This window comes from Diospyros lotus, chromosome 13 (assembly GCF_014633365.1).
Source record: "Diospyros lotus cultivar Yz01 chromosome 13, ASM1463336v1, whole genome shotgun sequence".
NCBI lineage: Eukaryota > Viridiplantae > Streptophyta > Magnoliopsida > Ericales > Ebenaceae > Diospyros > Diospyros lotus.
This window is the reverse complement of record NC_068350.1, coordinates 20,418,779-20,445,526: the sequence shown is the minus strand read 5'-3', so window position 1 is coordinate 20,445,526 and position 26,748 is coordinate 20,418,779. Positions and strand designations below refer to the sequence as shown.

General features: G+C 37.2%; 2 protein-coding genes and 1 pseudogene across 2 annotated transcripts; 2 read left to right on the top strand and 1 right to left on the bottom strand.

Moving 5' to 3' along the window:
* Window positions 1-2,258: 2,258 nt before the first annotated feature.
* Window positions 2,259-11,022, top strand: LOC127788535 (ethylene-overproduction protein 1). Its single transcript, XM_052316948.1, has 4 exons — window positions 2,259-4,828; window positions 6,165-6,456; window positions 6,538-6,847; window positions 10,235-11,022. The coding sequence occupies exons 1-4, from the start codon at window positions 2,835-2,837 to the stop codon at window positions 10,465-10,467; spliced, it is 2,829 nt and encodes a 942-aa protein (XP_052172908.1). The 5' UTR covers window positions 2,259-2,834; the 3' UTR covers window positions 10,468-11,022.
* A 146-nt stretch (window positions 11,023-11,168) lies between these two features.
* Window positions 11,169-12,236, top strand: LOC127788537 (uncharacterized). Its single transcript, XM_052316950.1, has one exon. The coding sequence runs from the start codon at window positions 11,287-11,289 to the stop codon at window positions 12,001-12,003; it is 717 nt and encodes a 238-aa protein (XP_052172910.1). The 5' UTR covers window positions 11,169-11,286; the 3' UTR covers window positions 12,004-12,236.
* Window positions 12,237-13,678: 1,442 nt separating this feature from the next.
* LOC127788539 (cleavage stimulating factor 64-like) lies at window positions 13,679-18,324 on the bottom strand (annotated as a pseudogene).
* Between the last annotated feature and the right edge of the window lie 8,424 nt (window positions 18,325-26,748).

Here is a 26,748-nt window from a genome sequence, read left to right as displayed (position 1 = left end):
AGAACGATTAATTAATTAAAGAGTGGGTACGTGCATTTATTGGATTGGGTGCATTTTATATTATATTGAATCCAATGAGGCTATATATATATGACGACTACTGGGAAGCAAGTGGTACGATCCGTGGTCTGGTCCACGGTACAACAACATGACCTGTCCGCTCATGCTACAAACAAACCAAGACTGACTTGCCCATAATACTCCCTTGCTTGTTTAATTTATTATTATTATTATTATTATTAATTAGTTGATATCCCTTATCATTTTAATTATAAAAATATGGATTAATTAAGATGGGTTGGCAGAATGCCTCCACCGACATGCCCTCCAATCATATTAGTTTAATTAATTTATTTATTTTTACCAAGTAATTAGGTAAATTGCGTACGTCTTTACTTGGTGATAAAATAGAAATTTTAAAATATTTAAATAGAAATTAATTACTTGTACTTTGGTGATGATTCATATGTATGTATTTGATTGATTTAAAATACAGTTTATATATATCCATTAAAAAAAAAAAAAGTTGAATGTGACATGTTACTAATTATATCCATTAAAGTGATAATTTAGAAGCAAGAAGAATACTTTATGTATGGGGATAACTTTATAGTTTTAGATTAGGATATGAATGGATGGGTGTTTACTCTATAAATAAAAGGTTAGGTTATTTTTGTAATTTAGCTCCACATTCAAAGCACAAAAGTGTAGTAGAACACAAAGATTAGATTTTATAAAAAGAAGAGCTAGATTTGTTAATGCTGTCATCAACATTACTTGTTATTATAATAATAATAATAATAATAATAATAATAATAATTGAAATTATCTTAATTTTATTTTTTGGTCCAACAACAACAGGTCTAAAAAGGATATCAATTATTATGAGTTTAATGTAGTAATTATATGTGATGTGATGTGATGTTTTGAGCATGTATGTGTTCCAATCCTTATAATTACAAGCATGCATTAATTGCATGCGACCCAAACACATTATTAATTATCCATTTGGGCTTACCCTATATATACATACATATGTGATGATATGATTAAAGGGAATATTATCATTGGCATAATGACATTGACACCAATTTGGTGCACCAAATAATGATGAATCATGTCTTGCCTTTGCGCACGCGCTTCATCTGCTTCATTCACTCCATCGACACACAGAGAGAGAGAGAGAGGTCACATTGTGAGCTACTAATAAATTTGAGCCCACATCAATACCCTAATATTATATAAGTCTTCCTTTGCAATTTAAATTGGTGGATTATATAAAATGGCTAATATTATATCTTTACATCGGCTTAATAATAATAATCATTTACATGAACATATTACATATTTTTGACCAATCAAATCACTAATTCAATCTACTAAAATAAACTAAATATTATTATTATTATTATTATCAAAACAATAAATTAACTGTATACTTTTTAAAATTTAAAAACTAATTAGATAAATTTTAAAATTTAAAATATCCAAATCAAATAATTAAAATTAAAAAAAAAAATTCTGACGAATTTACTTACTGTTGCCAAAGTAATGAAAGAGGTAAAAGTAGAGAGGGAGGAGGACACATGAAAATAAAACATGGAAACTAGCGTCATCATCTTTCAGTCGCAGGCCACGCTTCCCAAGCATGGCTTTGTCTTTGCCTTTGGCTTTGGATAAAAGTAGAAAGAATCCATACAAGATTGGTCTCTCTCTCTCTCTCTGCAATCCACGCGCCTGCCGAGAGATTGCTTCCACCCAAAATACGGCCCTCTCTCTCTCTCTCTCTCTCTGCAATCCACGCTCCTACCGAGAGACTGCTTCCAGCCGAAATACGGCCAAGTCCTCCACGCGCCTTCTCATCTGGCTTCCAATTTTCACCAACCAAAACCGGCGGTGCATCTTGCGAGCCACCGTGTCGGTGGGATTAAACCGAACCCCTTGTCCTCGACAAAATGTACAGAGTTTCTCCCTACTGTTAGTTTTTCCATGTCTTCGGCCGTCCATGGGTGCAAAAGATAAATTTCTTGCCACAAGCCTCCACACACTGCTTCACGTATAGGAGGGATTAACTACTATACACTATAATTTTTAAAATAAGAGGCACAACGTATAATACTTATAAGGAACTATTCCTCTAAAAGAATAAAACTTTCACACTATAACTGTTATGACTCGAATCTACATCTTTAAATGTAATTTTCTACCATACGCCCGTGGGGCTCTTCGGCCGTCCATCCCTAGAGGGTTAGAAAGAGATGGATCCCTATAGAAAGAGATGGATCCCTAGAGGGTTAGGAAGAGATGGAGAGAGAAACATATAGATACAAGGAGATATATATATAGAGAGATAGTACAGATATAGAGGGGGGAGAGAGAGAGAGAGAAAGGGTGGCTGCCATCCAAAAAGGAAAATGGAAGGAATTACGAAAACGAAGGCATTTTCTTTGATTTGCCAGATGTTCTAGGAAAAGGAGAGGAGAAAACGAGAGAAAATCAGCAAGGGAAAGAAACCCCCCATTTTGTGTTTTTTTTCTCCCCCTTCTTTCTCTTTCTTTCTTTCTTGTTGTTGTAGTTTGAGCCTGCCCGCATCACCTTTCTCTCGAGTTTTCTCTCTGCGCCTGTTTAAGCGGGAAACCGGGTGGTGTTTGCGGGCAAGAACAGGTAACAATTTAGCTCGCTTTGAAGATCATTCTTACATTCAGATCTTTCAATAGTAACATAGATTGAGATATATATATATATATCTACATTTTGTGTGTTCTTGTATTTTGGTATATATAGAGAGAGGGGAGGGGGGGCAGGTTGAATTTGGATTCTTAGATTTGGGGAAAATGCAGCACAATATTTTTACAACAATGCGTAGTTTGAAAATCATGGATGGGTGTAAGGGCACGCAATTGTATTCCCTTCCGTCCGGCGCAGGCGGCGTCGGGGAAAAGTTGCTGCATCACATCCAAGATCATCTTAGAGTCAATTCGATTAGGTTGAAATCTAGTCGGAATTTCCAGGCCAATAATGTCCAGGCCAGTAATTCCGGTGTAGCTGAAGCCCTTGCTAGTTATGGCCTTCCCCAATCCGATTCGCTCGAGCCCCAAATCGAACCCTGTCTCAAATCTGTGGATTTTGTTGAAACCCTTGCTGATGTGTATAGGAAAATTGAGGATTGTCCCCAGTTTGAGAAATCAAGGGTATATTTGGAGCAATGTGCCATATTCAGGGCCGTCTCTGATCCGAAATTGTTTCGCCGGAGCCTGCGATCGGCGAGGCAGCATGCGGTTGATGCCCATTCTAAGGTTGTTCTTTCAGCTTGGTTGAGATTTGAGAGAAGAGAGGATGAGCTCATTGGGACATCGTCGATGGACTGTTGTGGGCGGAATATTGAATGTCCCATTGCTGCTTTGGTGCCTGGGTATAATCCAGAATTGGTTTATGATCCCTGTACGTGCTCTGGAAGTTCCAGGGAGGATAGCGATGTTGAATTCGTAACTGGAGATGATGAATGCTCCACATCGGAGGAGGATGGTGATATGTCATTTTGTATTGGTGATGATGAAGTAAGGTGTATTAAACACAAAATGGCTGCACTTTCTATACCGTTCAAATCAATGTTGTATGGTAACTTTTCAGAGTCGCGAAGAGAGAAGATAAATTTTTCACAAAATGGAATTTCTTTCAAGGGAATGAGAGCTGCTGAGATATTTAGCCGGACAAAAGACGTAAATTCTTTTGACCCTGATGTTGTTTTAGAGCTTCTCTCATTGGCAAACAAGTTCTGCTGTGATGAGATGAAGTTTGCTTGTGATTCATATCTAGCATCTCTGGTTGATGACTTGGAGAAAGCTCTGTTACTAATCGAGTATGGATTGGAGGAGACTGCACACCTTCTGGTTGCTGCTTGCTTGCAAGTGTTTCTGAGAGAGCTACCGAGTTCACTGCATAATCCCAATGTGATGAGATTCTTTTGTTACCCGGAGGCTAGGGAAAGATTAGCTCAGGCTGGGCATGGTTCATTTTCATTGTTCTACTTTTTAAGCCAAATTGCTATGGATGACGATATGAAATCGAACACAACAGTAATGCTATTGGAGAGGTTGGGGGAGTGTGCATTTGACAGTTGGCAGAAGCAGCTTGCCTTTCACCAATTGGGTTTTGTGATGCTTGAAAGAAAGGAGTATAAGGATGCCCAGCATTGGTTTGAAGCAGCAGTTGAAGCTGGTCACACATATTCATTAGTAGGTGTTGCAAGGTGCAAATACAAGCGCGGTCACAAGTATTCTGCGTACAAAATGATGAACTCCCTCATTTCTGATTATACACGAGCTGGGTGGATGTATCAGGAGAGGTCAATCTATTGTAGTGGGAAAGAGAAGATGATGGACCTGGATACAGCAACTGAATTGGATCCCACTCTTTCTTATCCATACAAGTATAGGTCTGCTTTGTTGATGGAGGAAAATAACATTGGTGCAGCCATCTCAGAGATCAATAGGATGCTTGGTTTCAAGGTCTCTCCTGATTGTCTTGAACTGCGTTGCTGGTTTTTAATTACCATAGAGGATTATGAAGGAGCTCTTAGAGATGTTAGGGCAATATTGACTCTGGAACCCAGTTATATGATGTTCCAAGGAAAGTTGCATGGAGACCGCTTGGTAGATATACTCCGCCATCATGTTCAGCAGTGGAGTCAAGCTGATTGCTGGATGCAGTTGTATGATCGATGGTCCTGTGTTGATGACATTGGATCCCTAGCTGTAGTACACCACATGCTAGCAAATGATCCTGGGAAGAGCTTGTTGTGGTTCCGGCAGTCTCTCCTCCTATTGCGGTAAGTACAGCAAACTCAAATTTCATCTTACTACACTTCGTTTATCTACTCAAGCAAGTCCTTCAAGTTCTTGTTTTTTATCATTTAAATTCTAGAGCTCACTTGCAGTTTTACATGATTATCAAATGCTCTCTATTCTTGCGGGTCCATATATTTCTGTTTGCAGGTGATGCTTACCTGAGAATAATCTTAATGCATTATGAATATGTGCCAATTTTTCTTTTAACAAAAATCAGGAATCAGCAGTTAATGAATGCTTGTTAATTATTTGACTTCATCTTTTAACTAATAATGGCAAGGAACTTATTAATGATGCAGATGTGCTCATTTATAAAGCTGTAGCATTGGCTTCACTGACTACAGGAGAAAATTAATTAATTTCTTACTGGAAATATGGTGATCAGTACTTAGTTGTTTCTTTGTTGTTATGGTTTTGATGGGTTTAAATTGAGAGATGGCTCTTGGAGTGGTAATTTGTGTAAAATATGATACATTCACCTTATTTATGGCCAGCTGCTATGTGCTTATCTGTCTTTTTATTAGCATCTGTAGACAATTTCATGACTAAAACATCTATAAACACTCATGCATGTGAAAGCCTGCCTACAATAATACACAATGAGTGAAGGACAAGAAACCAACATGGAATATCAAGCTTATTTAATTTATTGAGTGCGAAAGAGGTTCCCATGGCCAGTTCTGCACGTGTGGCTGATTATATTTCACTCCCTAGATATCCTTCAGCTGGAGAAATGAAGTATGAGATAGTGTGAAAACCTTAAATGCATTATCTGTTGAACTTGCTAAATGCATTTTCTTACCTAAGATAGCTGTGCATATTAATGTCATTGCTGAAATTAGTCTTTATCTCCTCCTAAAAGCACAAACAATTAACAAATGGATGCATTTGCATGTCTCTGTGAAGTCAGTTTCCACCAATCTTGTTATAGGAAGTTGTTTCAGAATGCAGACTCCCACCTATTTTCCTGGCAACTTTCTGCTCCGTTAAATTGGCTAGTTAAACCAATTTTGGATTGTCAATTCTTTGGCTTGGGCCAAGTGAACTTTTGCAGACACTATCTTTCGATTTTAGTCATGATAATTGTGTAATTTCTACTCAATTCAACTGAGTTATGTGTTTCCCATAGGCCTTAACTGCTTTAGAGTTCAGATACTTTTTTTTCTTTTTTCAACTGGGTTCAGGTCCTCTTCATTCTACTATATTGCGTAATGTGTATACATCTTTCCTTTTAGAACATTAGTTCTAGGATATAAAAGATGGGATCATTGTATTGTCTTCACCAGTGTATTTTCTCGATTTTTCTGCTTATTACAGTTTGAACTGCCAAAAGGCTGCAATGCGCAGTCTGCGCTTGGCACGAAATCATGCTACCTCTGAGCATGAAAGGCTTGTCTATGAAGGATGGATTTTATATGACACGGGGCATCGCAAAGAAGCATTAGCTAAAGCTGAAGAGTCCATTTCTATCCAAAGATCCTTTGAAGCTTTTTTCCTAAAAGCATATGCTTTAGCCGATACAAATCTTGATACTGAGTCTTCATTGTATGTTATCCAACTTCTGGAGGAAGCTCTTAGATGTCCCTCAGATGGCCTTAGAAAAGGACAAGTAAGTATATTCTATATGATATCGAGATATCTCTAACATTTGAATTGGAGGTAATATTTAAGTGGTTCTGCTGTTGTGCAGGCTTTAAATAATTTAGGGAGTGTCTATGTCGACTGTGAGAAGTTGGATCTTGCTGCTGACTGCTATATGAATGCCCTCAACATCAAGCATACAAGAGCACATCAAGGGCTGGCACGTGTATATCATCTCAAGAATCAACGTAAAGCTGCATATGATGAGATGACAAAGTTGATAGAGAAGGCCGAGAACAATGCATCTGCTTATGAGAAACGGTCTGAGTATTGTGACCGTGACATGGCAAAGGATGATCTTAGTATGGCCACACAACTAGATCCCTTGAGGACTTACCCATACAGATACAGAGCAGCAGGTGAAGTATTTGACCATTCAATTATAGTTTCTTGTCTGCAATTTATTTATGATCCAAGCCGAATTTCCCCATACATGTTTCCATATATGCATTTTATTATTTTGCACTGTTGCTTCATCTGTTATTGGACTTGCTAAAATATTATATACCAAACTGTGTACTATCAATCTTTGTGTGGGATAAATATAATCGAATTTGGTCACTTGTAGCTTTGTGTTTCCTCCTGTGTAGCTAAAACTCTCTGGGGTATCCAATTAGATATTTATATTTTAGAGATGGAATAATCGTAGTCAATTTTATTTGTCAAGTGGTGAAAGATCTTTAGCAATCTTGATAGATATTCATCACTCTGGCTTTAGATTATGCATTTTCTGCTAGCTCTGTTCGTCATTTTTGGTGAGAAAACTCCTGGAATCTTATTCTGTGTCTCGGGTGAGAAAACTCCTTGAATCTTATTCTGTGTCTCCTTAGCCATAGATTGCTTACAATTGCTGATTGCATCTATACTCTGCATAAGAAGTTTTGCAACATGTGTAGTGTCTGCTAACGTACCTGTGCACTCACCTCCAAGGATTATTTGGTTGTCATGGCCTGTGTCCTGAGGAGGATGGTTGTAGGGGCAGGGAGGACCATCTTTTAAATTTTTTTAATGTATATTAAGAAAAATATTATAATAACAAAAATTTCACTAAAAAAGCATCACAGCCCAACACCATTGTATTACTAAAGTAAAACTAATTGGGCCATTGATATAACTTTTGCATCACCATGAGGTGAAGTTAATTTTTCCTATGTGAGCTTCTGGTTGTCTAATTGTTTTAGAGTCTGGCTAAGATGGGAATTTGGGTTATTTGTTCCAAGTCAAGCGAATGCAGCACAGTTGTAAGTCTCTGGCCAGAGTTTTTTTCTTGCTATTTGGATTCAGTTTAGCAGGGGGTTTCAGGACTGTGGGGCTTATTAGTCCCCTACTTCATCTAATATGAAAGCAGCTTCTGATTCTAGGATTTCTATCCTTACATCTTGACTCTGGTTTGCGTCGTTTGGCGGGAGTGATGGATGTTAAAATGGTTGGATCCAGCGGACTAGTGATTGGGAGTGGAAGGGATGTCATTCTGTTCAAATGAATATCTTGAGAGTTCTTTTGTTGTTGCTATGAGTAATATCTGTGATGTTGTAGAGCAATTGATATTAGACAGTGAGCGGACTAAGCTATTGGTGATGAGTTGTTTTTGATTGCTGTGGTATTTTCTCTGATCTTTAAGCTTTGTAACTGTGCCTGGAGGTTCCTGGTATTGTCAGAGTTTCATTTTCTTATAGCTGCTGCTACATAAGTTTGTATTCTGTCTATTGGTTTGGAGTTGTCCTGTTTAGAGCATGCTGATGTATTGCCCCAGGACTGAGCTGTTCTCTTGGGGTTGTTAGTTTATCGTTATTCTAATAAATTCTAACATTTAAAAAAAATTAGTGACTCTCTCTCCCCTCTAACCACTGATCTCTAAGACTTTTGGATTCACAAATTTTGAGAATTTCTCAAATTATCTTTCATAAGCAAAAGTGGCCATTGCTGCCTGGCGCCAGCTTTTTAATTTCTTATTCTCCAAAAGGGCAAAAGCTGCCATTGTCATAGCTTCAAGCCTCCAAAGTTTAAAGCCTTCAATCTCTTCTACAAAACGCCACTGCAGTACACCTGGAATGAAATCCTTCAATCTCTTCAAATATGTCATTGCCACATTTTCCTTCTTTGTTGGAAAGGTTGCTTTCTACTAGAATCTTATTTTCTCTTGTTCTTAATCTAGTTTCAAGCTTCACTCTTCAGTGAATTAAGAATAATCTTTTGAAGTTTTTGTTAGTTTTTTGCTCTTTTGATTCTTAGTTTCTTCAAGACTTAGAGTTATTAAAATTTTTCTTTTTTGGAGAAACTCACATGCCAACACCATAAAAAATAATAATAATAAATGAAAAAAGCGTAAAAAATGAGAATTCTACAATTTTTCACATGCTTGTTCAAAATTCTAGAAGCTTTAAACCAACAGCTTACCCTTCAAGTTGGACTTCAACCCTCCAGCCCTGCCTGTGTCCGGATCATTATGCCCACCCCCACCCTGCCTCTCTTCCCCCGCAATTGCTCAAATTTTAATTATTTATAGTAGGAAAGGGAGGAACCACAAGGATTAATGTATATATAAAGCTTAATCTATGATAATTTCCAATTTAAACATTTCCTAACTGGAACACAAACACATCTCTATATTTCTACATTTTCCAATTGATGGAAATAGGCTTAAAGAATACAGTTGTAAAGAGAAAAGCCAACACTCTTATCCAAACCCAGCACAGTGTCACACCTACATTTGCAGGGTTGATAAATTACATAATTCGATAATAGTTTGAACAATGTTATCATTCAAGAACTAGTATTACAATACACTAAAATACCAGTTTTTTTTTGGTAATATTCCATAATTAATAAACAAACTATGTATAATATGCCTGCAATCACATATTCCTGTATTATTTACTTTAGTTCTGAAGAAACATCTTAATTTTTTTTGAAAAAATAAAGACTAAGCTGAAATAGAGTTTTAACTTCACAAATGCCGTGGATTCATGATCTTAATACTTGACAGTATATAATTGGGTTGTGATGCCATTAATGAAATTGAGCTGCAGAGTATTATTTTAGTTTTCCATAATTTGTTGATGTAAATTTGCACCCTTGCCCCTCCCCCTCCTCCTCCCCCTCTCCCATTAGTTTTTTCTGGTTTCGCCCTCCATGAGATTCATTGATGTTATTGATAGGTCTTGCATTCAATGAATACATAGTCTTGAATTGATAGTGATATAAGATGATGCTCCTTAGAGAGATTAAAGTGTATAGGGGAATAACCCATTTAAACTTTGCCCAGAAGGATAAAGAGAGGGGAAGACAGAAACAATCCTAGGATGAACCTATTGCAAGTTGGCTGATTCAGGTTTTTTGCTTGATGTGGTTGGGGCCGAAGTTTAAATTTGGAAGGATGCTGATTGAGATGAACAAGTTTGGTAGGAGGTGCTCTTGTCTATTAATCTCCTTAGTTTATTGTTCAGATATAGCACACTAATAATCTTGAGCTGTATGGCTCACCAAGCTACAATGTTTTTTCAAGTTTGAGGCTTTTCTTTTGCTTTGCCACAAAGTGACTATATTCGAAACTTAGCAGAACATCTTAATTGAGATTGTACTTTTAGCCTCTTATTTTTGCAGTTAATTCAAATAAATAACTGTCATTGAGAAGAGTTAAGGCACAGCCTTTTTCATTTGTGGAACTTTCTTTTTTGGTCCATCGTGTGTGTGCAGCGCCAACTTTTGTGTCATCTGCATAGTAATATTCGAATTATTTCTTTCAGTTCTAATGGATGATCACAAAGAAGCTGAAGCAATTGCAGAGCTGACAAAGGCCATAACTTTCAAGCCAGATCTACAACTGCTCCATCTTCGAGCAGCTTTCCGTGACTCAATGGGTGACCGCACTTTGACAATCCAAGATTGTGAGGCAGCCCTGTGTTTCGACCCAAACCATACCGAGACACTCGAGCTTTATAATAGAGCCCGAGAGCGAGCTGATGAAGACCAGCAGTAGTAGGGAGCCAGAGTGCATCCTGTATGGTTCTTTCATCTGCGCAAACTCAACAGCTAATTCCCAGTTGTTTTTAGTTCAACTACACCAATCACTAGTCAGCATTAATTACTTTCTGGATCTTGTTCCGGTGAAGCGGTAGTCGAGATTAGCCATGCTGATGGCCTCAGACCTCAGAAGGAAGAAGATGGTAGGGAAGAGTGGATTAGCCATGCCAAAGCCAAAGAAAAACGAAAACGGGCAGAGCAAGATGGTTGTACATATACATATACATATATATATATATACACGCACACATTTATATAAGGTTGCTGAATTTAATCATTCTATGGAATTTATAAGGCCAAGTACCCCGGGAGCGCCTATGTATTGGATCAGTCTCGCATAGATGGAAATGCTGCTGCAGACTGCCACTGCCAGGCAAGTCATGAAAACTGTAAATGAAATTTGCGACTTATGATGAAAGGTCTATATCATGAGAGGTTTACATTTTGCTGCAACTCCTTTCATGTGTGGCTAAGACGTACAATTTTCCCTTATAAAATCAGGTCATTTATATGTTCCAATCGTCGGCTCCATGATTGAATTTTTACTTCTTGTTTGCCTTTATTTGCTTGTTTTCTTTGATACCTACGCTATAAATGAACTGGCAAGGAGGCTTACATTTCACCACACAGAGTTAAGGAAAAAAGAAGCTTTTGTCAACTGTTGGGGCGAACCTTTAATGGGTTGCACGAGATATCCACAGCTCCAACTGTTTCTGCCTCAACTACCTTGAATAGCTGTTTAAGCTTGAGCATTCCAGATTCAAATGTTGTAAACATGGAGGACCAAGAAAAGGAAAAGAAAGCTTGTGTCCAGAAGCTGGACTATAATGCTCCACTTCTGTCGACCCGGCGTCCCAGCTGTTTACGGTTGTCGTGGAGCCGGCAATGCTTGGCCCGGGATACGAAAGACAGGGTGCCGTTCTCTTGGGAGCAAACGCCCGGGAAGCCCAAGGACTTGGAAGCAAATGACAGCCGTGCCATGGATGTGCCGCCCCCGAAACTCCCACCTGGGAGGCAGCAGCCCATGAAACAGACCCTGGAACCATGCCACGTCGATGAGGATGGTTGCAATGGTGATGATGATGATAATGGCGACGATGACGTTTTCTCAGATGCCATTGACGTGTTCTCGCTATCGGAATCCGTTGACGTGCCAGAGGTAGAGGCGTGCAGTGGCGGCGGCCATCAGTCAAGTTTCATGATCCAGCGGTTTCTTACAGATGCAAATGAATTGGCGGCTGCTTCATCGGCTGCTTTAGCTATTTCAAAGAAGTTGAATAAGAACCCTACTCGGGAAAGGAATAATAGTTATAGGCGTGGATCTGTTCCAAAGGCAGTGGACCAATCTTACACTTCACCACAAGGCTGTGGAGTGGACATCTTCTTGCCATGGTGGCTGAAGCTCAAACCGTGCGGCCTGAAAAGGCCAGTCCGGCAAGCGTCTCTGAGCGTGAAGCCTCAATGGGATGCAACAAGGAAGAAGAAGGGTTAATTGGCCACAGGTGAATTGAGCCATAAATTGGCGGCTATATCTGCATAGGATAGGACCGTGATATGAAATGAAATAATCGTTTTATGACGTCAGTCAAATGCGAATTCACTTTTTGGTAGGGGCAGGGCAGCAGGGTAAATGCATTTTACCCACCCACTTGTTTGATGGAATTAAAAATCATTATCCATTTAGTAGAATGAATGAATGAATGAATGATCTTGCCACTTCATCCATTCTCATCATGTCATGTCGTCTGTGACTGTGGGTTAGGATATATATATATACTACTAGTAGTAGCAGAAACTATATGTGCGTTTGCATGTAAGAAGAAACTATACTAGGAAAGTCTTTTTTTTTTATTATTATTATTATTAACACACTATCACGAGCGTCCCCTTGTTCGGTCTCATAATTTCAGCAAAAGAGATAAATCAAGAAATCCAATAGGAAGATTTCAACCTCTAGCATAATCACAAACATGAGGGCGATAAGTATTTTTCATTTTTTAAAATTACTCTTTACCTGCTGAACTATTTTCTGATCAGGATTCAAATACAAAATCTAAAAATCTAAAGAACAACACCCCAACACATTCTTCCTTTACCAGTTAATTTACGTCTTGGGCAGAAAGTCATTTTTCTTTTTTAATCTCTGTGTTGCTTGCAGAGGAGTTATGTGTTGTAAGAAATTTGGACTTGGATCCGAGTCATACATTTAGATCCAGATCCGACCCACCCACTAGGGTCTTATGGGTTGTAGTATTTTTAAAATTCAAACCACAAACACTCTTCAAGATATTTTATTTAATTAAAAATTATAATTTATGCAAATAACCCAAACTACAAAATTTATAAATATATTTATGCATAATTAATTTGTAAATATAATTTAGTTCATACATATTTATAATTACTTAAATAGGTCTTTTTTTAATCTTTTTTAATTATTTTATTCTAACTCAACTCACTTTTAAAATTTAAAAAATAAATAAAATTAGCTCTACCAACAAACTCACATTATCTCTTCTCTTATCTCCCCATTGGAGCCTTCATTATCTGTTTAGGATTGGATTTTAAAATTAGGTAGGATTCATTGTCTATATAAATCGATCCTTTTGAGATGTGTAGTGAGGCAGCCTTACATTGAATTCAAGATTGAGGCAAATTTTTGGTTGTTCATTGTTACTTACTTGGTTCTGCATAAATGTACTTGAACCTGTTATTACCTAACAACAAGGTGATGATATTTATTCCATAATTACAAGAACTCAATTTAAGTTCGTTCTTTCTTTTTCTTTTTTTTAATATTTTTTATTAAAATAATAAAAAAAATTATGTATAATTTTAAGTTAAAGACATTCCTCGTGCCCCACAACAAAGACCAATAATAAATACTAATAAGTTGGCAACAGCAGCTCACGTGCTGCAGGGGGACTAATGCTAATGCTTTGGGATAAGTATAGGTACGCTGTCAAATGTAAGGAAGAGAACAAACAAATAATTAAAAACAAAAAATAAATTGTGAGATTACTGATGCGCGGCCCATCTGAGCAGTTGAGAGGTCCCACAACCAGGCATCCATGCTGGCCTCTCTGTTGGGTGCCCTGGAGCTTTCTGCATGGCTGCCTGCCATCTTCCTTCCGACCTAAATATGAACTGCCCACCTGCCCAATACAAGCATTCACCATAAATGCTAACCGTTAGTTAACCACTAGTTCTATAACTACAGTTTAGTACAGATCTATCACCATTCCAACCAAAATTTAATCTAAAAAAAATTGTTGGATCAACTGTTGCGCCCATGGTGAACTGCATCAAACAAATTGCAACATTATTGTACCTTACCAGGACAGCATAGCAAATTTATGTTTTGAGTAAATGAATAATACACCATAATCAATCATCCTGTAGGCAAAATCACTCAAAACAAATTAATCAGCCACTTCTTCAATCGTTTTACTATATGCTTCCTCTATCTTCTAAATTCCTCAGCTGAGAAGCTAAGAGTCAAATGGACCAGTGGTTAGTGTCTACATGGCAATATAAATCTATTGGCTACTGTTGCATAAGCTTTTTTATGAGCATGCATCAAAGTGAGTTACGAATACAAAGAGGAGTGTGAGACAGCCGAACCCCCAACCAAGCTCCTTTGTGTCATGGTGTCACTTCATTGAAAATGGCCATGAAAATTCCAAGACGGGGCCCCAAGATTTTGGCCCTTCACATTAAGTTACAAAAGAAATTGAACAACTTCTGATGTCTCATACTTGACAACCAAAACTGCCAAGAGCCTACAAGGATGATGGGCCAGAGATGAAGCCCTCACAAAGGGAGCAATGCTTTTGGGTGAGAAAGGGTACTTTGCCTACCCCTCAACGGCGCAGCATCTGCTGCAGCTGTAGCACTTGATGCCTTTGTTCTGGTGGGAGCAGGTTGATTTGTTCGGGGGTAAGGCTCATGACCTGCTGAAGGAGTGCCTTCTCCATCTCAGGGGTCAACTGAAACATCAACGATCTCATTTACAAAACTTGAAATGATCATGATATTTAAGAAGGCAAAGAAAAAAAAAAAAGTGGATAAATTACTGATGCGGTATGAGCAGGCTGACTGCCCGGGCCCATCGGAGTGGGAGCTAATGGCGGTGGCCCTGGCATATGTGTTCCCATTGCATTATCTTGTAAACCAGGCATCCATGCTGACCCCCTCTGTCGGGTGGCATGGAGCTTTCTGCATGACTGAACTCCGACCCTAAATGTGAACCTCCCACCTGCAGCATAAAGGCATTCACCATAGATCCTAACTATTAGTTCTATAACTACGAGTACAGCAGAGATCTATAATCAATCCAACCAAAATTGGAAAAATAAAATAAAATCAAGCAAAAGAGCGATTAACTGTTGAACCATGGTGAACTGCCAGTCAAGTATCAAACAAATTGCAACATTTGTGTACATCAGTAGGAGAGCATGGCAATTTTAATGTTTTCAGCAAATGAATACCATAATCATCCCATAGACAAAAGCACTAATCAGCTACTTCTAAATCATACTTCAATGGTTTTACTAGATGCCTGTGTTTATCTTGTAAAAATGTCAACTGAGCAGCTGGAGTTAAATGGACAGGTTAGCTTTACTGGCAATACAATTCAACTGGTTACTCTTGCTTAAACGTCTATGAGCATGCATCAAGCAGTTAGGAGTACAAAGAAAAATATAAGACAATCAAATATCCAACCAAGCACCTTTGGCTCATGATATCACTTGGTTGAAAATGGCTATGAAGCTTTAAATACAGGCCCCAGCCCTTCACATTAAGTTAATTTCGTAAGCTTATCAATTATGACTACACACAAAGTTCAAAATAATGATTTTCTCCAATCGCATTATGATTATACATGAAGTTCAAAACAAACAAATATATTAGAGAGAAAATAGCCTTATGCTGGCCCCAGCCCTTCACATTAAGTTAATTTTGTAAGCTTATCCATTATGACTACACACAAAGTTCAAAATAATGATTTTCTCCAATCGCATTATGGTTACATGTGAAGTTCAAAACAAACAAATATATTAGAGAGAAAATAGCCTTATGCTAGGCCCAGATTTGAAAACAAATGGTGTGTGTTACAGATTTGTGAAGACATGTGAGAAATTAACAATGATGTGTAAAATGCATATTAAAATGTGTTAGGCTGATAGTAGAACTCAAGTTTCACCTGGGAATCTTGATATCACAGTTGCTGATGAAGAGGCCAATAAAACATAGTCAAGAATAAGTTTTAGTTTGTAACTATAGAACTATTTTCCAGCCTTTGAAGGATGAACAAAGTGATTTTCACAATGGGGGTTTTAACATATGAAGCCCAACAAATTGCTGGCACATGGAACAAAAATATACAACAGGTTTATGGTAGACAAAACGAGGAACAATAACTAAAAAGTCTTTAAGGTGAGGCTCAAGGAACATGAGGCACTTGCAACATGAGTACGTGCCCATAGCAAGACCTCTCAGGGCTGAATTCAATTCAACACGAACAATCCTACATTGACCATCCATCATACTTACCCACGAGCATCATAAAAATTAAACAAGAAATTTAAGTGGCAAATTCATTCCCGCAGGGCTTCATGTTAATTTTAATTGCATCATTGAATATAATTTCTGTATAGATCGCTATATAATAATTTCTGATCACAAACCTTGTTGGATTAGCAAAAAGAAGTCTAGGTGGTATACTTGCCAAATGTAAACAAACTCAATATATATACACATGTTCAAGGCCATAGGCTTTCTCTCACTCTCGTTTACTAGGCCATTCATCTTCTCAGTTGTGTGTGTGTGTGGTGGGGTGGGGGGAAGAATGGCGTTTGACCAATCATCATTAACAATCATGTTCCAACAGAAAATTCACTAGTAGAGAGTATTATTCACATGATAACAACTATTATTACGGTGAAATTCCATAGAGTGCATGGTAACCGTATGGCTGAAAACATGCTTTCTGATAGATATCATATACATAAAAAGGAAAGCATACAATTTGTAGCTCCAGCAACCCGTTGCCACAATGAGGGTAAGGCACAAGGATCAATCAACCCAAGTTTTGTCATGAGAACAAACTTAGGCATTCACAAGTTTACATTCCTTAAAGATCCAATTCATCTCAATCACAACTTAGTAAGTGAATAGTTAATGTCACACCTGATAAAGTGACCGAATTGGAGGCTGACTAGGAAGTGGTTGCTGTCCTTGGGGAAATGAAGGCCCCATGCCCAGAGGAGGTTTCATACCTGCCTGAATAAAGGAACAAAAAAATTATATTTTAAAAAATGTCGTACAAAGAAAACTTAATTAGTTGCTTATCCAACGAACTGCAAGCAACTTACATGAAACATGGGTTGTGAATGATGCAGCTGAGGGGCACCCGACTGCTGGAAACCCATGTTTGGTCCCATCTGAGAGTGAAGTTGATGGGAGAAAGGTGGTCTGGGTTGTGGTGCCAGTGGGGGCTGTAGTGTCAGATGCTGCATGCCACTTATCTGTGATGGTTGCTGCAACTGGGTGGAGCCAACAGGCATTGGGGTTTGAAGTGGAGGTGGCTGTGAAACAGAATGAAGTGGAGGTGGAGGAATGTTCAGGACTTGAGAGGATTGTGAAAGTGACACAGGTAATGCTTGGGAATTAACATGTCCCTTGGGCTGCTGTGCTGACTGTAAGCCATGTGATGACAAGGACTGTGATGGGAGGTTTAAAGGAGGCGAAGTAGATGAAATTGGCATAAGTGGAGTTTTGTGTTTGCTTTCTTATGGGAACTGGGGTCTGAGATGCACTAGTTTGGTCTTGCAAACCATTTTGTCCGGGCAAAGCAGGACTAGCCTGAATATGTGCCTGCTGAACTGGCTGCAATAATTCTGTAGGAGGCTGCAACTGTGATGCTGTTGGCTGGATGTTTGGAACCTAAAGAAATTGAAGGATTAATTAAACAGGTGCTCCTATACAAATTTAAACCATGTGAAGTAGGGCCCACAGAAGGAATGATGGACACACCGCTTGAGGAGGCTTCACCATTCCAAGCATAATTTGCGCCTAGTGGATGCATTAATAAAGGAAAATTAGTGAGAAGAAAAGTTGCAATTAACAGCTCTAGACAACATCAGAGGAGAATAACCAATTCTATAGACTGAAGTGTCATTGTTAAGAGGGTCACCATGTGGCATGACAAGAAATTTTCAACAGTCAAACTGGTATAAGGTATACTGGGAACAAAAATCTTAAAATTGATGACAGGGATCTAGAAATTAATCTAAACAATTTGTTGCGGTGCAGTAATTTCCACTAAACATGCCAGACTATTTCTATTGAATAAAGGCCTAGGTCTCCGATGTAAAACATAAGTTCTTGATGTTTTGTGAATTAAGAACCAGTATGCAGCTATCGCTGCCTTTCATCATCAAATCCTAAATCCACACGACTCCTCACGGAACATTCAATTGAAAATGATTTAAAATTATGCACGGAATTTAAAAAGATAGTACCATAAAGAAAAAAAATGAACCCTAGATAAGAGACCTGGAAGAGAGCTTTGGTAAGGGCAGGATTCTGGACGAGAATTTGTCTCGCTTGGTCCGGGTTCTGGTCAATCAGAATCTGCCACATAGAATCCAATAACCAAAAAATGGATCACAAATTTGACAGGCGAGACGATTTTCAAGAAACATAGCGAGAACAAGAAATGACAAGGAAATCCAACAGAAAGATGAACGGATACTTACCTTCATCTGAGACATAATCTCGTAGAGTTGTGTCTTTGACATTCCGACGAAATTCGTCAGGAAACACTCATTTTGTACATCTTGAGCTACATAAGAAGGGATTATAACCAAAACATCATGCGCCTCACATGCCTCACGTGCCTTTATACACCTCATGAGAAATTTTTTTTGTCATAATATCCCCTTATATAGCTCAAGATGTATAAAATGGGTATACCAATAGTATTTTTCATTTTATAAACAGAAATTATTTCTTAAATGACATTAGGATTTCTTAAATAAAATTATTTCTCTTGAAATATTAGGATTTTTATCTTTTAAAAGCTTAAAGATATTTTATTTTAATTTTTTTTAGTTTTCCAATGCAACCGACTCAGTAAATGTGATGAGTTGACAGAAAGATCGGGATTCTTCTAAAATTTTATTTTAAAAAATTTAAGAATATTTATTTTAAATTTTTATTTTTTAATGTGACTGACTCAGTTGACAGAAATATTGAGATACTTGTAAAATTTTGTCTTAAAAGTTTAGAGACGTCTCAGTTTGTAACTTTGTATTTTATTTTTGAATAATGTTAAAGGTGTGATAAATCTATTTCATTTTCAGACAAAAAACATTTATTACCTTATTTTTAGGGTTAGAATAATTTTATTGATTGATAATAATAATAATTATATCGTATTTTGAAATTCTGTTGCAACCAATTTGACCATTTAAAGGCTAAAAATGAGTTAAGAGTACATGCGACTTATCTAAAAACAACATACATTACATAACACTTGGTATAAATTTTTTTATACTATTTAAAAATACTTAGATTTGAATGTCAATAAAAGATTATAATACATGTTTAGGATAGGGTGTACTCAATGTGTTTGGCTTTTGCTGATGATCTAATGTTGATGTCAAGGGGAGACAATATTTCTGCTAAAATAGTGTTGGGACTGTTTGCTGAATTTTGGGGCTAAGTCAGGCTTGTGCGTGAATGAGCTCAAATCTAGCAGCTGGATTAGAAGGCCGTGATCTGGAGGAGATTGAAGCAGTGACGAATTTCCCTAAAGGTCATATGCCATTTCGTTATTTTCGGAGTTCCTTTGGCTGCCCAGAGATTAAAAGTAATGCATTAAAGTGTGGAAGTCTGCCTCTCTATCCTATGCAGGAAGAACAGAGTTAATCAGATCTATCCTTCAAGGGGTGGAATGCTTCTGGCTGGTGGTGTTTCCTATCCCTGCGGCAGTTATTGATAAGATTATTAGGATCTGCAGGATTTTCTTATGGAATTCTAATCATCCTCATGTGTCTTGGAAGGATATTTGCTTGATTAAAGCGGAAGGGGGTCTTGGGCAGAAGGATCTATCCAGCTGGAATTCGGCCCTCCTGATTAAGGATATTTGGAACTTCCACAAAAAGAAGGATTCTCTTTGGGCTAAGTGGGTCAACAACGTGTACCTTAATGACCGATCCATCTGGGAATGGTCTCCAAGGAAAGGAGACTCTCCATTACTGGAAAGGATTATGGCTCTTAAGAGACCATATTTATCAATCAGAAGGGTCAGTAGATGCTGCTATTAATCTGCTTTCTTCTTGGGAGCAAGGGGGTTCGATTAGCATCATTAAAGCATACGATTTCTTCTGGACGAAAGGTGTTAATAGAATGTGGGCATCTGTTGTATGGAATTCTGCCATCATCCCTAAGCATGCGTTTGTTCTATGGCTCGCTGTAAAAGGTAAGCTCCTCACTAGGGATAAATTACAATTCATGGTTCTCAATAGAAATTGCAGTCTCTGGGGGCATTTGAGGAATCGATTCATCATATTTTCTTTGCTTGTCCGGTCAGTTCTGAGATTTGGGGGTCTATTAAATCTTGGATTAGCATCAGAAGATCAATGTCGACTTTTGTCAACAGTGTCAAATGGCTTAAGAAAGAAGCGCGAGGGTCGTCTTGGATTAATAAATTCAAGATTATTGCATTTTCCAGTGCTATTTACCACATTTGGACAGCAAGAAATTGGTATACTTTTTAAGGCCAATCCCCCTCGGTGGGTTTCATTGTTCATAGGGTTAAAACATGAGTATACAGAGTAATTTTCTTTTTGTATCCTCATGTTTTAGCCCATTATGAGGCATTTTTTTGTGAGCCATTAGTTTGAGCCTTTTGTTTGTTATGCCGAGTGTATTTGTATAATTCTTTGATTATTTATACATATTTACCATTTGATGAAAAAAATATATATAATTCGTATTCAACTTGTGAGTCCCTACCAAACTTTTCAAGTCGATATTAATAGTGTATTTCTAGTGTGCTTGACATTAAGTTTGGAAGTACGGTGGGGCCATGGGGTGAGATTGTTTCCAAACATCAAAATTGTGTGTTGGCTGAACTCAAACTCATTTTATTAAAAATGTGGTGAAGTGAGAGATATTATTAGTATATTTCGAGTGTATTTGACATTATGTTTGAAAGTAAGGTCAGGAGAGATTGTTTCCAAACATCAAATTTGTGTGTTTGCTAAGTCAAACTCGTTCTAATGAAACCCAAAATGTGGTAAAGGCCAAAACTCAATTTTAGGTTTTTTAGAGAACATTTTTGCTGTATATCCAGTGGCGGAGATAGGATTTTTTATCTGGGGAGGCTTCAATCTTTTTTTCCAACCGTGAGCTTCAATCGCCGCCGCTAATGGCCATCGGCGACCATCGCTGGCTGGAGATTTCCACGATCAGAACCTATCATTAAACGCCAAGCCAATGGGGTTAACATATACAAAAATATGACAGATTTAACGGCTGGATTTCCATAGACATGATTTTTAATTTTCGGCCAAAACTGAAAAATACACTAGCAGTCGCCACCGGCCACCATGGCCAGTGGTTTCCGACGATCAGAGGTAACCACTTGACACCCTTATCCCCGTTGACCAATATACCTAAAAATCAGTAAGATCCAACGGCCGAATCCTTATAGATCTAAGCTTAAACTTTCGGCTAAACCCAACCCGCGCGTATATACGTACATATATAATGGATCTATGCTGAAAATAAGGCTGATAAAATTAAAAGATTTAGGTTGCGTTCTCTTTACTTTTTAATTTTTAATTTTGAGTTTTGAATTCATTTTTAGTTTTCTGTTTTGATAGTGTGTTTTTAGAAAATTGAGAACGTGTTCTCTTTGTCATTTTGAAAAACTATTTTTCAAAATAGAAAATTAGAAAACGCGTTCTCTTTGAAAATTTGAAAATAAATTTTTAATGATATTTTATTCAATAAATTTGAGTATTCAGTAAATTAGAAATATTTAATGTTAATATATTATTAAAAATATATATGCATTTTCAAATTAATGAATTTTGTAATATTTTTTCTGTTTATAATAATAAAATATGAATAAATAAATGTATTTTGAGTTTAGAATTTGTTTTGAATGAAAACACTCAAAATAACTTTTTATTGTTTTAAGTTTTCTTTATAATTATTTTTTTTGTTTTTAAAAATATATTTTTAAAAACAATAAAAAAAACGAGTTTTCATTATTTTAGAAAATTGAAAACTAAAAATGACTTGAAAACAATAAAGAAAACGCAACTTTATCTTCTTGTAGATCGGGGCTACTTTCACGGTAAGAATACGACCTGATTCAAGATCAAACCGCTGGATTTCACAACATCCGTGACTTGTAGAAGTGTTATCGGAAGATAATGAACGAGACACACAGAGACAGACAGATTCTAACGGGAAGGACAAGAAGGGGGCGTGGGGCGTGGGGCGCCGGGGGGAGAGGAAGGAAGGGAGCTGGGCTTGGGCTTGGGCTGCTGGGGGGGGGGGGGGGTCTTTGGAGGCCTAAAAGTCTATTTTTTTTAAAACTGTCCATGGGCTGGATCCGCTATCTCAATTTTGTTATTTTATAATTAATACTGAATAAATTATAATTCCTCATATATTTTAATAAAAACTCATCTATACATCTATACTTATATATAAAAAATATATATTGAATGCATCTTGAACTTCTATTATTTTCAACATATTTGTTAAGCTTATCTGACCATTCTTGAAAAAATTATTAATAACTTCTTATTTTGATCTTTTAATATATGTTTATCTCTTTCTCTCCTCAGATAAGCATATTTTGATCTTTATAGATTAGAAAAAAATGACATTTGTGTCCTCTAATGTATTTTAAAAAAATTGACAAATAGTTTGATAAAAATTTTGAAATATTTTTCAACTTTATCTTGATCATTCTATATTTTGGTTCGAAAACCATTCCGAACTTATCTTTATACTTTTTTATCTTACTCATTTTAATATACGCTAACTCATAATATAGAGTGACATTCAAAATATATATAGTTTGGTTGTTGGGTCAAGTTTCTCCAAAAGTAGCTGCAAAGATTTTTCAGAATTAAAGGAGATTCTAGCTAGCTAGCTAGGTTGATTGAATTCAAAGAAGTAGACTTGAGTCCGCCTGAATACTTTATGCCAACAGAAACAATTAATTTCGATTCAAGTTGAGTCGGATCCAACGGTGGGGATGAATTTTGAAAACACGTAGGTGCTGCATCTGAATGAATGAAAACATGTGTGGATGTAAGATTAATTTCTCTTAATACACATAATAATAATAATGTATGAAGAAGATTGATGAATCGGCGTAAATATATAGTACAATAATTTCTCTATCTTTTCCTGAATTGTGCCCACATCTCAAATCAAATATTTTTGAAAAACTTGTGGTATTGAATGCTGCCATTTTGTTGGACCTTTCCATTGGTGCGTGCGCCCAAAACTTTGTCCGTTTAGGCCGAAATGAATTTATTTTCACTTTGAATCTTCAACTTGAGGTGCTTATTATTATTTATTGTAACACACACCTTCCGTGAGATTTCCTCCGACAAGCCATGAGATTTTCTCTGAAGAGCCTGTGGGGGAGTTCATCAATTTGGAGAAGTCAGCCTGGGTTAGGCACGATGCCTTCTCCTAGAAATGTCTTTGGGCCTTTCGTTTCCCAAAAGCCTAGACAGTCTTCCAAAGACTCCTCCGAAATTAACTTTCCCGGAGGTTTAGGCAAATCTTTCACAAACTCTTCGAAGACCAGCTTCTCGAAAAACTTAGCCCACCAAAGTCCTCCTGAAGTTTAACCCAGGGATAACTAGACATCCTCATGCGAAAAGTCGTGTCACGTGCCATCATACATGTGTGCCACATGTCTTGACGTGTCACGTGTGTCCTAATCATTCAAGAGGTATAAATACCTCTTGACCCTTCACCTTTCAAATCTTTCCTTTAGATCTAAATACTTATCTTGAATCTTTAGTACATATTCTTTCGAAGACCTTTCCCTTTTCGGGTAATGTAACACCCGGTGTAACCGGTGTTAAGAGTATGAGAAAGGGAGTAAGAAAATTTCAAAAAATGCTCTTAAGGAGGTGTTAGATCCTTGAGAATATAGGTGCCCTATGAGAGAGGCATTTTGGTAATTTGAAAAGTGAAGTCCAATAAAAAGAGTATTTTGATAAATTAAAAAATAATTCCTATATAGAATTAGGTGTGTAGGTGAATAAAAATTTCAATTTGCTATTTATGTGGAGATATATGAGATTAATAAATTCATAAAGAGTATTTGAGAATTTTGGAGTGATTCCATAGAGAAAATTAATTATGAAAAATAGGGAAAATGAAGAATATGAAATTATTAGAGGAAATAATTATTTTTCCCTAAATTGGTGAATAAATGTGGTAATGCCACATGAATGGATGAGATGAGAACTTAGAAGCCAAGATTAGTGTCTTGTTGTGACACTTGGCATTTTGTGGTCCAAGTTAAATGAGAGAATTAATTAAATGTAAAAAGAAATGCTAATTAGTCTCTCAAGCATTTAATAAAGAGAATGATTAAGGAGAATTAAATAAATCCAAATGAAATGAGAAATTAGTCACCCATTAATGGTTGAAAATTATGAGATTTATTTAAATGAGAAGGAAAGCATTTATGTCTTTCAAGTGGTCTCTCATGTGATGGTGGAAATTAGTCCCATTAAATTAAATGAGAAAAAAATTAATTATGTCTCTCAAGTGTGATGGTTGGAAATTAGTCCCATTAAATTAATTGAAAATAAATTTTTTTTTTCAAGTGATCCAATGGTTGTGCTTAAGTCTTGAAAATGCAAATTAATCAAATGGATGAGATTAATCAAGAAAGGAGCACATGGATTGTGATTTCTTGTGTTTTCTTCAAGAAAGAAGGCTTGTTTATTTAAAATGAATGGTGGAGATTTAATTCTCCTTAAGCACATTGATTGTGCTTTTAATGAATGGTGGAGATCCATTCTTGAAAATGGGAAAGAATAGTATAAAATGGCAAGTGTGGAAGACTTGTCTCCCTTTGGCTATTTGTAGAGAGAATGAAAGAAAAAAGAGATAAGAGGAAAGGAAGAAGAAGAAGAGAAAGAAATCAAGTAAGTGCATTGTTCTTTTCTTTATTTGGTGTTCTTATATGCAAAGAAAGTGAGTTTTTGTTTGAATGCCATCTCAGATAGGAGAAAATGAAGATGGAAGCTCTCTTGAAATAAAGATTTAAAGATTCAAGAAGAGGTAAGGGATGGCCCCATGGGAGGGTGGCCTTACAATGGGTTGTAAGTATGTTTCATAAATGTATATGTTGCATTTGGCATGTTCTTTTATGTTCATGAGACTTATGGCCATAGGTTAGTTTGGAACATGGTTGAAATGGTGGGTTGATGCCTTTAATCTTGGAGGGTGTGAGGGCAAAGAAACCTAGTCACACTTGCATGCATTTGGCATCATATAATCTTGTTATGTTCATATTTATTTGACATTGCACCCTTATTGAGCTTAATAACTCATGAGGTTTTTACTCTCACATATAGGTTATGGAAGCATGGGAAAAATCAATACAAGGTGGAATGGCTTGTGGAAGCATGAAAATGAAGATTCAAGTGTATTGGATGGCTTAGGGTAGCCTATTTTGTTGCTTTTGATTTATGTAATGTAATGTATTTGGTTGGTAATGGCTTGTTTAAGCCTAAGGCTATGGGTGTATTTCCTTTGTAGTGTTTGATTTGAATTGAAATGATATTATGGCTTATGGCATGTTGAAGCCTAAGTGTTGGTGAAGTCTTATTTTTGGAATGTTATGGAAGTATCAAGAATATGGTTTAAGCCTTAATTTTGGAGAATAAGAGGCTCAAATTAAAGGAAAGTGAAGTTCATTTATTAAATTTGAATTCTGGAAAAATTGGGTTAGGAAGCCCAAATAAAAAAAAAAAATGTTGGGAAGCAGCAGCAGCAGCCCCGCGCGTGCAGGCAGGGCCGCGTGTGGGCGGGCGCGCGGCATGCGCGGCCAACGCCCAGCGGGGCCCCGCACGGGCCCCAGGTGCGCCAGCAGGCCCCGCCTCTGAAATGTTTTTAAAAATTTGGATTTTTGGGAGAAATTGGGGCATTTCTTAATTGATTTTGGGCCCTGAAGGAAATTTCAAAATAAAGGGATTTTTTAGGCTTTTTGAAAAAAATGCAAAAATTTTGAAAAATTGAAAATTATGAGTTTTTCCTTCTAAATTGGTAATCAATCAATGGATTAATTTAAATGGTGATTTTTATGGAGCCCAGTAAAATTCTTGGATGGAAAAGAATCAAAAATAAATAAGTAAATGGCGGTCGGGCATTTTCATGAGTTTTCTTCTAATCAAATGCGATGTGGTTGAAGACCAATCCTGCTAGTGAATCCTGGGGTTAAGGGAAGAGAAGGACGAGTCTAGTTCCCACCTAGAGCGTTTCCTTTGAAAACATGGTCCACCCTTCACCTAAGGCTGGGCAGGTGGACAATTCGGGTAATTGTTCACGAGTAACACCCGTAAGTGGGAGCGGGGTGTTACAGGTAACACCATCCGACACTCATCTGTATTGCACATGCATTCTTCTACAACATGTTTATGTTTAACTTAGGCATTAGAGAGCCCGCGTGGGAAAGATTCTTGCGTGCCTTCTGATTATCCACTGTCTTGCAGGTCAAAGTATCCGAAACTTTCTTGAAGACCCTTTCAAAAGACCCTTTTGCACAATTTAAACTTTCTCGAAGATCCTTTCGAAAGACGCTTTTGCACAATTTCTCTTGAAAGCCCTTTCATTGCTTCTCACACTCAAAGACCTTTCTCATTTCGGAGTCACCTTTCTGTAGGACCCCCTTTCGAGTGACTCCTTTCTAAGCAAATCTAGTTCTTCCACTTGACCCTGTCGACCTTTTACTGATTTTTTTTGAAACAAACAAGTTTCAATTATTACTAATATTATCAATTTGAACGTTCATTTGGGTGAGACATTTAAGAGGAAATATTAGCATCAACGTCTTTTAATGTTTGTAATTCATTGTTTTAATTATAAGAATCGACAATGTTTTATTTTTCTTTTTGTGTAATTTGAACCCGTAATTTTTCAGTCATACTGAGTAATTTTAACGTTG

What these genes read in the sequence shown, in the direction of transcription:
- LOC127788535 (XM_052316948.1), top strand. Translation starts at nt 2,835, where the DNA reads ATGCAGCACAATATTTTTACAACAATGCGTAGTTTGAAAATCATGGAT. An exon ending in ATGGCCTTAGAAAAGGACAA is followed by an intron (nt 6,457 to 6,537) that starts GTAAGTATATTC and finishes GCTGTTGTGCAG; the next exon opens with GCTTTAAATAATTTAGGGAG. An exon ending in ATACAGATACAGAGCAGCAG is followed by an intron (nt 6,848 to 10,234) that starts GTGAAGTATTTG and finishes TATTTCTTTCAG; the next exon opens with TTCTAATGGATGATCACAAA.
- LOC127788537 (XM_052316950.1), top strand. Translation starts at nt 11,287, where the DNA reads ATGGAGGACCAAGAAAAGGAAAAGAAAGCTTGTGTCCAGAAGCTGGAC.